Source organism: Vipera berus (genome assembly GCF_964194415.1).
Source record: "Vipera berus genome assembly, chromosome: 1".
Taxonomy (NCBI): domain Eukaryota; kingdom Metazoa; phylum Chordata; class Lepidosauria; order Squamata; family Viperidae; genus Vipera; species Vipera berus.
In genome coordinates, this window is record NC_138202.1 from 17471131 (window position 1) to 17483234 (window position 12104).

General features: G+C 45.6%; 1 protein-coding gene across 2 annotated transcripts in view; it reads left to right on the top strand.

Annotated features, from left to right (window-relative positions):
* Window positions 1–11924, top strand: part of ARHGEF18 (Rho/Rac guanine nucleotide exchange factor 18) — a 58822-nt gene extending 46898 nt beyond the window's left edge. For both annotated transcript variants that reach the window (XM_081313347.1, XM_081313348.1), the window contains 10 exons: window positions 119–210; window positions 951–1133; window positions 1516–1641; window positions 2749–2873; window positions 4665–4727; window positions 6266–6313; window positions 6922–7365; window positions 8484–8820; window positions 9637–9753; window positions 9850–11924. In XM_081313347.1, the coding sequence (XP_081169473.1) occupies window positions 119–210; window positions 951–1133; window positions 1516–1641; window positions 2749–2873; window positions 4665–4727; window positions 6266–6313; window positions 6922–7365; window positions 8484–8820; window positions 9637–9753; window positions 9850–9983 (1669 nt within the window). In that variant the 3' untranslated portion in view covers window positions 9984–11924. The remainder of the gene's footprint in view (window positions 1–118; window positions 211–950; window positions 1134–1515; window positions 1642–2748; window positions 2874–4664; window positions 4728–6265; window positions 6314–6921; window positions 7366–8483; window positions 8821–9636; window positions 9754–9849) is intronic.
* Window positions 11925–12104: the final 180 nt, after the last annotated feature.

A 12104-nucleotide genomic window follows, 5' to 3' on the forward strand; every position in this document is an offset into this window, starting at 1 on the left:
TTTTGGGTGGGACAAGTAGGTGCAAAATTGGGTTTGTGAAAAAGAGTCTCCTTTCCAGCTAATTATGACATTGGGCCCATTTTTGACCAGGACTTCAGTGGTTTATATTTCTTTGCAGTTGTCCTGATGAAGAGAATAGTGTCCTTGCTGATCCAGAAGAGGAAAAAAAGCAGGCTGAAGTGAGAACTGCAAAATTGAAAGAATTCCAAGGTAAAGGCTCTCGCCTTGCAAAACTGTACATTATAAGAGGTGCACACGAGGGTGGGCTTGCCTGGTTTTGGGGACTTGTTCTTTCCTTCCTTGAAAAATGTGCAGTCCCTTAGAGGAAGAGGAAGATAAGGGAAGTTACTATTGGACCCTTTGGTTGTGAACTCATCCGTAAAAGCACTAGAGGTAGTCCTCGACTTACAACCATTCATTTAGTGAGCAAAATTACAACGGGACTGAAAAATGGGGCACAACTGGTTCTCACCCTTACGATCATCACGGTATCCCCATGGTCACTGAAAAAAATTTGGGCACTTGGCAACCAGCGTATATTAAGAATGGTTGCAGTGTCCAGGGTCACGTGATTGCCATTTCCAACCTTCCCAGTTGGTATCCGGCAAGCAATTGGGGAAACTGGATTCGCTTAACGACTGTGTGATTTTATTTATTGATTAAATTTAGGTACCAGTCATCTCACTGTCGGAGGCAACTCTGAGGGCTTACAGAATAATAAATGCAGTGATGCACTTAACAACCATGGCAAAAAGTCATAAAATTGGACACAACTCACTTAACCACTTTTGGTCATAATTGTGGTTGTAAATTGGGGACTGCCTTTCTCTTTGTCATCTTGCAAAAAACGCCTCAAGAATGGGTGGCTGGGCTTGCTGTTGTTGCAGGAGCCGCCATCCAAGCGTAATGACACTGAGCTGTCTCTTCCCTTCTCCTCCTCCACCCTCTAGAGCGTTTGAGCATGACAGATGATCGGATCGTGCAAAGTCTATATGAGAAGCAGCTGATCTACCAGGAGATGGCAGATATGAATGGTTTTGAGGACCTGCCTGCTGCCTCCCGCTTCCGCAACAGACTGGATTCCCCGGAGAGCCTACAGGGGGAATCCATCCTCAAGCAGGCAGTGATAGAAGGTGGGTGCGCTGGGGATGAAAGAACAGGAAAGACATTAAACGATAGGACCACGTAATACGGGAAAGTCCTTGACGTATGATCACAACGGAGCCCAAACCCTCCGTTGCTAAGCAAGAGAGTTGTAAAATTAATTTTGCCCCACTTTGCCTCACCACAACTGTTAAGTGAATCACTGCCGTTGTTAAGTTAGTAACATGGTTGTTAAGTGAATCCGGCTTCCCCGTTGATTTTGCTTGTCAGAAGGTTTGCGGAAGGCGATCCCATGACCTGGGCATTCATCAGCATGTCTAGTGGAGAGCATGATTAATCTGTTTGTTCATAGCAGTAAACATCTCCTCCTCTTTTTCATATTCAACTGCCTTCCTGGCTGCTCTCTTCTAGTGGAGAGCCTTCAGAAGCTGATCTTCACCCAGCTGGCCAGTGCAAGCTCTCGTCCTGAAGATTCCAGTGGGCCTGGGTTGCTGAGGCGAGCTGAGACTTTCGGAGGATACGACAGTGCCACGACAGGTCTGTGAAAAGGAGGAACGGAGGAAGGAGCATGAGATCTGATAAAGCAGACATGTCAAACACAAGGCCCGGGGGCCAGATCTGGCCCGCGAAGTGGTTTCATGTGGCCCTGAGAAGCCATCCTGGAAACAGTGAGGGAACAGCCCCCACTGCCTTGGCCCTGGCCCAGAGACCCTCCTGCCAGAGACGCTCAGATCTGTCCCACTCCTGCCCAGGCCCCCATAAGCGAATGATGCGAATGATGTAGAGCTGGTCATGCCCACCTAGTAGGCCATACACACTCTAGCCATGCCCTCCCAGTAGGCCACGCCTACCCAGTTGGCCACGCCTACCCGGCCCCCTAAAGGCAACCGCAATGCTGATGCGGCCCTCAATGAAATTGAGTTTGACACCCCTGTGATAAAGGAATGAGTGACCTGTGATTACTGCTCCCACTGCAGACAGAATGCCATTGTATGGAAATGTCTTCAATCCTGCCTACTTGGTGAGCCTAGCTCAGGGCTAAGCAACCTTGGCTCTTTTATGACTCATGGACTTCAACTCCCAGAATTCCTGAGCCAGCCATGCTAGCTCAGGAATTCTGGGAGTTGAAGTCCACGAGACATAATAGAGCCAAGGTTGCCTACCCCTGGCCTAGCTTGTCCTGTTTCAGTCTCTGCAGGAGCTCCATCAGTGTTGAATTATCTTGCAGTGGTCTTTTGTTCCCCTAATTAAATGTTATATGCAGCCCATCTCATCATCCAAACGACACGGGGTGGTTTACAATACAATAAAAGCACAAATATAAAAGATACGTAAAGTATAAAAACAAAGAGAGTTTAATTTACTGCTAAGCTTGTAAGCCGCCCTGAGTCTTCGGAGAAGGGCGGGATATAAATGGAATTAAAATAAAATAAAAAATAAAAAAAATAAAAAAATTCCATGGGTCTTAGATTTATTTATGCAACTCGGGGCAAATAGGTTAAAAACAGAGAGAAGAGAAGAGTCTTGAAATATCGGGAATTCTGAATCTTGCAGTCTAAACACATCTGTAGGTTAGAGCTGATGAAAGCTTTCCCAACAGAGTTTGGACAATCTGTATGCCAATGGTTGCCTTTTATTTTCCAGCTGGTAGCTTCAAGAAGAAAGTCTGTGGTGGAGAGCAATGGGTGCCAGATCAGCAAGGCAACCCAGCCAATTCAGAGCAAGCGCAACAAGAACTCCCATCTGCTGGAGAGGAAGGGCTGTGTTTGGTAGGTGGAATTTGCTCAAAGTCTCTGTATTTATTCCCTGACCTTGTTGGAAGAGTATTGGGAATAGTGATGGCTGTGAACTTCTTTTTCCCACGCAGTTTTTAGCTCAGTTTGAAAAACATCAGGATTTTCCTGCCTGCCCTTTAGCCGTTGGAAAAATCTGAAAGGCACATACATTGGAATGAAATGAACATATTTATATAACTCTTGTGCACATTGCAGACTTTTATCCTATGGAGTCCTTGGTGCTCTCTGAGTTTAGTTGTTTGCTTGCAGATGTTTTATTACCTGAGTAGATAACATCATTATTGCTAGGGAGTCTGGGATTTGCTCCCTGTTTATATACAGTAGCTTTCCCCACCAGTGTTGGTGGGACTATGTCTTCTTTCTCCTTAGTAGTTTCTTGATCATGATACTGTTTTCTGTTCCATTGTTTGTGTGGTGTTAATCCCTGCTTACTTGGGTGTTGGTTGTTGGAAAGGATTGTGTTCCACTCTGTTTGTTTTGTTCGTAGCATTTACATTCTCTTTTGAATGGTATGTAAATGTGGTTCATCTCTACGTGCCTATTCGTGGCAGATTTGTCTAAATGTCAACTTTCCAGAAATTCCCTAGCATTTTTGGATTTAGCTTGATCTAGAATGCTCATAGTTTTTCAGCTGAAACCCACAATTGAGTCTGTTCATGTGTTGTGAGTTTTCATTGTGTCTCCTGATACTCTTCTGCTTGTCTCTCCTAACATTGTGGCTATTACAGACCTTATATTTGTTGTAGGCGCTTGTTTTTTCTGCTTGGGTTACTGAGTATTTTGATTCGCTTAAGATCTTTTTGTGGGCTTTGCCACAATAAAAAAGGAACAAACGACATGGCCACACCTTTTCTGATGTTTTCACTTTTAAGTCCAGCTGCTGTCCTCAGAAAGACATATTATGTTGCTCCCCTTACCTTTCAGCAAATCTGTATCTCTTGCTTTGAAGTCTGGAAAGGATTCCTTCACATTCCCAGTCCACTGTCCAACTTACTACAATGGCTTTGGCCAGCCAGTATCTTACAGTATTTCCTGTTTTACAGAACTATGAAAGAGCAAATAAGATGGGCAGACGCTGGAACGTTTAAAAGTCTTTGGAACTGTACAGGCTGCTATTGGGGAATGATATAAGCCAGTGATGGCGAACCTTGTAGAGACCGGGTGCCCTAACTGCAATCCAAACCCCACTTATGTATCATCGGGTGCCGGGTGGGCATGGCCCATTGGGTGGGCGTGGCTGCAGTGGTAGCTGCAGACTGGGTGGGACTAAAAAGTTCAATCAATCAATTCCAACTTTGCGAGATCTTTTTTTCCCCGAGAAGTTGAAATTGATTGATTGAACCTTTTTTTTTTTTTTTGCACATAGCGGTGAAGGCCTAAAGCGAAAAGGTTTTATAAAACCCAACTGAAGGCCTAGGACTGGGGCGACAGCGCACGTGCCCACAGAGAGGGCTCTGTGTGCCACCTGTAGCACGTGTGCCATAGGTTCACCACTACAGATATAAGCCCTCCCTTGCAAACCTTTTGGTCTTAACGTGTTTGGCTGAACAATGCATTGAATACAAACCCAGTTCCCGTGTTCACATAATGTGCCTGAACAATCAAGTACTGTATGTTATGACTTAATGAAACAGTTCTGCTCCCAAAGCACACAAAGATAATGGCTGGTTTTTCTACAGTGGGCTGAACCACAGAGTTGTCGACCCTATTTTAGCTTAGTTTGGTATGTGATGTGAACCCAGCTTCTCTGTTTTCCCCCGTCAGGTCAGTAACACAAGAATGGAACATCATAGCAGCTTGCAGCCTCTGCTGGGGACTGAATCAGAGGTATGGGCTAATTATTTTCTCTGTGATGGCGGAGAGCAGGAGAGCGATGCTTTTTTCAGTTTGAGGGCTGCTTTGGGTCTTTGCTATGCTAACTGCCTTATTCCAGAGAATGGGCAAAGCCAGGTCAAACCCCAAATGTGATTTTATTTAGTTGCATCATCATCATCACCATCATTATTATTATTATTACTGTTATTATTAGGCTGTCCACTCCAAAAGACTCTAAAAGCATTAAATACAGTTACCGTATATACTTGAGTATAAGCCGAATTTTTCAGCCCACTTTTTGGGCTGAAAAATTCCACTTCGGCTTATACTCCAGTCAACAAAAAAACTTACCGAGGACTTGTGCGCGGCCGAGGCTTTGGTGCTTCCGGGATCGCGCGCACCTCTCCCAAGCCACCGCCATCCGGAGACCTGCCGAAGTTTGGGGAGGTTTGGGGAGGTGCGCGCGCACCTCCCCAAACCTCCCCAAACGTCGGCAGGTCTCCGGACCTCCGCGCCTTGCCTGCCTGCTTCTTTCCGCAGCGGAAAGAAGCAGGCAGGCAGGGCGCGGAGGAACGGAGACCTGCCGACGTTTGGGGAGGTTTGGGCGCCTCCCCAAACCTCCCCAAACGTCGGCAGGTCTCCGTTCCTCCTGCCGACGTTTGGGGAGGTTTGGGCGCCTCCCCAAACCTCCCCAAACTTCGGCAGGTCTCCGGACGGCGGCGGCTTGGGAGAGGTGCGCGCGATCCTGGAAGCACCGAAGCCTCGGCCGCGCGCAAGTCCTCGGTAAGCTCCGGGCGGTCACTTGCTTCGCGTCTCCTGAGGGAAGGGGGGGCGACTGGAGCGGGCGTGTTTCCTCGCCTGCTGGGCGCCGCGATTTGCCCGGGGAACGCGTGGGCCCCGAATGGCAGCGTGGAGCGAGGAAGCGGACAGCCAGGGCTTCCCCGACAGCCGCGGCCACACAGGGTATTCCTGTGTATTCAGGCTTGCAAAATGGCGGATCGAGCCTCTGCTGGCGGCAGAGGCTTGCAGAACAGCGGATCGGCTTATACTCGAGTCAATAACTTTTTCCAGTTTTTGGGGGTGAAATTGGGGGTCTCGGCTTATACTCGAGTCGGCTTATACTCAAGTATATACGGTAATTAAATTAAAGACAGATCCGTTTCAATTTATTTAATATTTATTCTTTTCTGATACATTAGAAATTGTAACTCGTGTGCAAGTTCTGGGATTTGGGGTGTTTCTGATGTGTATTTTAAAATCATGCGCCCAAACAAACATTTGTTTTCCCCAGCCATTGATATGACAGCATAGTTACATTTTGCAGAGCAGTTGTGTTCATCCCAAAGTGGATTTCGAGAAGGAGGGGCAGAGAGGGGGGGTGGGGAGGAGGGACTGGGGTTCTGATGGAAGAAACCTAACCTGCTTGGGCCTATTTAGGGCCTCCTGGTGTGTAGAATAAGTTGTTGGTTAATGATACTTGGGTTGCATGAATGGCCGAGCTCATGAAGACGGATGTTCAGTAACACCCTCCTCTTTGTGTTTTCCCTCAGCTTGTTCAGAGAATACAGACACTCTTGCAATTGCTGCTTAGTCTCCAGGTAACGTGCTACTGTCCTTTCCCACCACTACCCTTCAGTTTGGGGGCTTTTATGATTTGGTTGGTGGAGCAAGAAAGCCTAGCAGAATAATAAGACCTGAGTGGAGAAGTTTTGAAGTTTTGAAGAGGGAGGGAGAAGAAAGTACCTTTTCCAGTCTAGCCTTCATTAAAAACTCTTCAGATCTATTTAGTGTCTTGTATGACATGACCGTGTTTTTAAAAAAAATAAAAATCTTCACAATTCTGAAAATCAAGGGAGAGGCTTAAGATTTTTGTTTATTCCTGAACTCGTTATTCCTTTACCTCCTCCCTAGGGCTGTCACCATTAACTGCCTTTTTGTTTTAAATAAGAACAATGATTATGTTTTTTTACTTACAAGTGTTTTGTTACTTGCAATTCATTTTCTGGAGGGAGAATTATGATAAATAAGTGTGGAGGAGCTTAACTTTCTGCTGGAGCGTTAAGGGGACAAAGTTAAAGCCATCTCTCTTGGAGCATGTCCACAGAACTGTAACTCTTGGCACCCGACTTGCAGGTTTTCCCTTCTCCTAGTTTTTTGATGGGGAAAGCTCAGGGGTGCACCTTTCCCCTCCCCCCCCCCTTCTTAGGCAGTGACGGCCCAGCAAGACAGCTACATTGAGTTGCAGAAGCAGTTCCGGCTGCAATCCACGCGAGGGAATTTGCTGCTGGAACAGGAGAGACAGCGCAATTTTGAGAAGCAGCGGGAGGAACTGGCCAATGTGCAGAAGTTGCAGAGCCAGTTGAAGACTGAGCAGCAGCGCTGGGAACGAGACTGTGACCGCCAGCGGCGGCAGATGGAGGTGGAGAAGAACCAGTTACAGGATCGAGAGGAGGAGGCACGGCAGCTAATGGAGCGCCTGAACCAAGAACGGGAGGAGCTGGAACGGCAGCGAGAGGCCTACCAGCATGACCTGGAGAGGCTGCGGGAATCCCAGCGAGCCGTTGAGAAGGAGCGTGAACGTCTGGAACAGCTGCGCAAGCTGAAGAAGCCGCATCTAGTCTCGGGTGCCTTCTCGCCTGAGACAGGCCAAGTGAGTGCTGGAATGCCTATTGTAGGGGTCTTCAAACTTGGCCCTTTTATGACTTGTGGACTTCAACTCCCAGAATTCCTCAGCCAGCCTGCCTGGCTGAGGAATTCTGGGAGTTGAAGTCCACAAGTCATTAAAGGGCCAAGTTTGAAGACCCCTGGCCTTTTGGAAAGATACAGGTAGCCCTCGATTTATAACCATACTTTTAGCAACCATCTGAAGTTACAGCAGCAGTGCAAAAACTGACTTGTATCTATTTACAACAGTTGCAGCATCCTGGGTTCATACGATTACTATTTGCAACCTTCCCAGCTTCTGACAAGCAAAGTCAATGGGGGAAGTTGGATTTACTTAATGACTGCATGAACTACTGCAGTGATTCCCTTAACAACCATGGCAAAAAAAGTCATAAAATCAGGCACAACCTAGTTAACAATCACCTTGCTTAGCAATGGCAATTCTGGTCCCCATTGTGGTTGGAAGTTGAGGACTACCTGTATAAGGAAGCTGCATTTATTGTCTCTAATAATTAGATGCATTAGTAACCAGGAGATCCCTGGTGGCGCAATGCTTATAATGCAGTATTTTGGGCTAATTCAGCCCACTGCCAGGAGTTCAGTCCTCACTGGCTGCAGGTTGACTTGGCCTTCCATCCTTCCGAGGTCAGTAAAATGAAGATCCAGATTGTTGGGGGGCAATAGGCTGATATTTGTAAACCACTTAGAGAGTGCTGTAAAGCACTGTGAAGCAGTATATAAGTCTAGGTGCTACTGCTATTGCTATTATAGAATCTGTCAATAAAACTTGTACATTCTATACTTTGCTGTAATAGGGCACTGTTGTAGACTGGGAGTTTTGAAAAGTAAACCTGAGCATTCATAATCTGCTGCCACTCCCACTTCTTTCCACTCTTACCTTCAAGAACCTGATCTTAGAAGTTTGATTCCTCTAGAGCAGGGATGTCAAACTGCCAGCCCGCGGGCTGGATGCATCATAGTGAAACCGCGCAAACCCCATTGCCGGCAATGGCAAAAAAGACGCGATACGTCGTGTCACGTGACGTTGCGAGTGTGACATCCCTGCTCTAGAGGTAAATGACCAATATCTTCCATTTTTCCCAGGCGCATGCCCTGAGCCACACTGTCAGCTTCAATGGAGACGGTGTGGAAGGAACCACGCTGCCTACAAAGCCAGGTGGACGAGCCAGCATATCTGGGATGGAATGCCTGGAGCGAGGAGAATTGGTGCGAAAGGACAGTGCTGCATTGGAGGGAGGCCGCCCCATTCTGGTCCTAAAGAATGAGGTGCCCATCCACTTGTTGAGTACCACCAACCAGAGCCAAAAACAGCCAGCTGTGCAGCAGCAGATCCCCACCAAGCTGGCCATTCTGACCAAGGGCAGCAAGGAAAAAGGTGGAAAGGCTGTCAAGGTGACCTCCCACAGGACTGAAAGTTCAAGTAAGTTGTAGAGGACCCTCGGACAGAGATAGGCTAGGAGCCATGTCGGAAACCACTGGTTGTACTGAAACCTAGATAGAAGTCCTGAATAGCGGTGTTCCATTTGTTGAATTTCCTCAATATCTGTTATAGTCTTCCTCAGCCACTTACCTTCCTGTTGTGCTAGAACTTCAATCCCCAACTTTATATGCAGAGAAGGAAATTCCGGAAATGGTCGGATGAGGAAAATCTACTAGCCCACTCAAATGTTCTGCTTTTGTTATTCAGAGAACTGTAAAATAATGTATGCTCTGGGTGGATAGACAGGGTTTTTTTGTGGCAGAAATTTGCTCCTCTTTTGAATGTGTTTTGTGCCAATTCTGTGGGCGAGTCTGAGGTGACTGGGAACGGGACAGATTTCTTTCACACAAATTAGATATTATGCCACCATGTTCCGTGAGGCTGCTAGAAGTTTAAAACATTATCGTTCATAGTTGCAAAACTGATGTTTTTCTCTGCAATAAACCATGGTTTACCCTGACCAGTTTCTTGAATATTAGTTCTAGCGCTCCTAATATCATAATCAAAAGTAGGACATACAAATAATAATGGCTGGGTTCAGATCATGATCCGGCACCCCCAAACCAAAGCAATCAAGATTCTGCCTTAATACATTTTATGGATCTCTCTCAACCTGCGTTTATTAAAATTAGTTATTGTTGACAAAGGAGTCTTACTTAGTTGACAAGAGCTATATAGGATTTAATGCCCAGTGATTCCTTTACTCTCATAGATCAGCTGAATTTTTCTCTTTTTCATTTCTATTTGGAACATTAGGTGATGTGAGGCCGTTCTCGGTTTCCAAGATGGTTACCAAGGAAGAATCTCAGTCTCGAAACAGACGTTCCGCAAGTCCGGTCTTTCTCCATAGCCAGAACGTTGCCTTCCTTCCAGGTAAAATACACTGACAAGCTTATCTGGGGTAGCTGATCTATTACGATGCTGCAGAATGACCTTTTTCTCCCCACTTTTTCTCTCCCCCCCCTACAGAACTGCCTGGTGCTGCTGAGAGCAGCCATCTGGAAGCACCTCCTACCTCTGTTGGTCCCATAAAGCCCAACAGCATTCATGTCCTTCCACCTGCCCCGGATGACGCTAGCAAAGATGATGTTATTTTTTTCTGATCCACACCAAGCAGGTCTGCTTCTTTGCCCAAATGGGTGTCGGAATGCTCTGCCTTGCCTCAGCTGCGTAATCTGAAGGCAGAGCTGCAGGAATTTTCCCTGGAAATGATTCAAAATGAGGATATTGTTATGGGGCTCCATGTTGCAATCTTGGCTTTGCTTGCATTGTTCCTTGGACTAGAACATTGTTCTAGTTTTCTTTTGAGCTCCAAGGCAAGCTGTTAAGGTAAGCACCTTGAGCGGTAGGGTACGAGAAGGCCCTTAACTCATTCTTCACATTCAACCATAAGGTGGCCCTTGGACTCTGTATAGGACCAAACAAAGATGTTGATGGTATTAGGGACTTTATGGAGGGAATCTGAGGGAATTAGATAAACCCTGGCTGGTTGCACAAAGCACCTCATCTCCCCCGAGGAGTCATTTTTCTTCCTCCTCCTCCTCCTCCAGTCGCAGGGAAATCCTCCAGTGGAAACCGGGTCCTGGATTTTTGTTCCTACTGAAGACCCTCGCTGCACTAACCAGCCCACACAGCAGCAGGCTCAATTTTCCAGACCGTTTCTGGATATTTTGGATGGGGTGCGTGTGTGGGGTGGGTGGGTGGGGAGAACACTGGTCAGAATTACATTGGATGCCAATTTGTTTTTTGGTTGATTGTTCAAACGAAGGAAATGAAGAAATTCTTAACCTAATAACTGTTCAAGATGTTTTGAGCGGAGCTTCTTTCTCACCAAAAGATGTCATTCCCTGTGGGAAGATCCATTGCCTCTCTTCTGTGTCTGTTCCTCACGTCACAAAAATACTGGAGATGCAAGCTGCTGAACTTTTTAACTTTTAACTGTGTACATTGTATTTGTGTCCTGGCATCACAAGTGCTTGTTTGAGAGCGAGTTATGGAAAAGACTGATTTCTTCCACCTTGTTGCGTATGAATACTGTCTCAAGGTGAAACTCTTGTGCTTCGGCTCTTGTTTTATTACGGGGCCTGTATATGTTCTTTCGACTGTAAGAAGATGTTGGTTTCCTTTTAGAGCCATTTTGAAGTTTGGAGGTTAGAAGGACCGGCTTTGTAAGCAGGGCTTATTACAGTCCAACGCATGGCAGAAACCACGGTGCCATTCACTTTAATATGAAACACTCCCCCCCTTCCCAGCTTAGAAAACCATCATCCAGAATCTGATGATGATGTCATTAAGATTACAGTAGGCAGCCATGAAAGAAAACGGTTTGTTTCAATTAGCTTTTGAGCTCTTTGTGTAGATCTATCAGCTGCATCACAAAGAAAAAAAAATCCTTTAAGTGATTTTATTGTACTTGCAATGTTTGTGAATTGCATTCTGACTGACCATTTGTGCCATGCTTGTCAGTGTTTTCTGATACATGTGGATGGCGTGAGACGAACCCAAGCACTTTAGAATATGGATGGCATTTTTATTTCCTTTCTGTCTTACTGATGAACAAAAAGGTTTCTCTGTAGTAAGAAGTGGCTAAAACTTTATTGAGAAGTCCTCTGCCTCTAGTGGCTTAAGTCTAAAAAACTCATTTCGTGCTTTACTTCTCTCTGTGACTACGTCAGCCTGAAGCTTCTTCAACGGATTTTTAAGTTGAAGGGTCCCAGCAACTATCTCTAGACAAAATCCTAGCAACTTTTGTACATAAATCCTCTTTTAGTGGTTATTACATAGCAATCATTCTATGTAACTCTCCTTTTTAATTATTTGTAAAGTTGATGGTTTTCAATGTTTAATATTTTTTGTCAAATTTGTGCACTACTGTAATGATCAAATGGGATCCTGGCACACCAAATTATGGCTATTTTTAAAGCAATGATTGCAACTGTTTCTCTACTGTAGGATAATTGTGGAATCTCAGATGCATCTGAAGCCTGAATCTGTTTTGAGTCAATCCATGCAACCATAAATCATAAAGCGAACCTTAAAATGTCTCCTACTTTTGACGTGTTAGCTTTGTTTGAAATTACATTTGATATGATTGTGCTGGTTGTTGCCACAACAAAACAAACTATGATCTCCCTCATATCACATTAGATGCTTAATGAATTATAATCCTGATGTATAGATCTTGGTCAAATCCTTTTTCTAGGGCTCTTCTCTGAGAGAGGGTT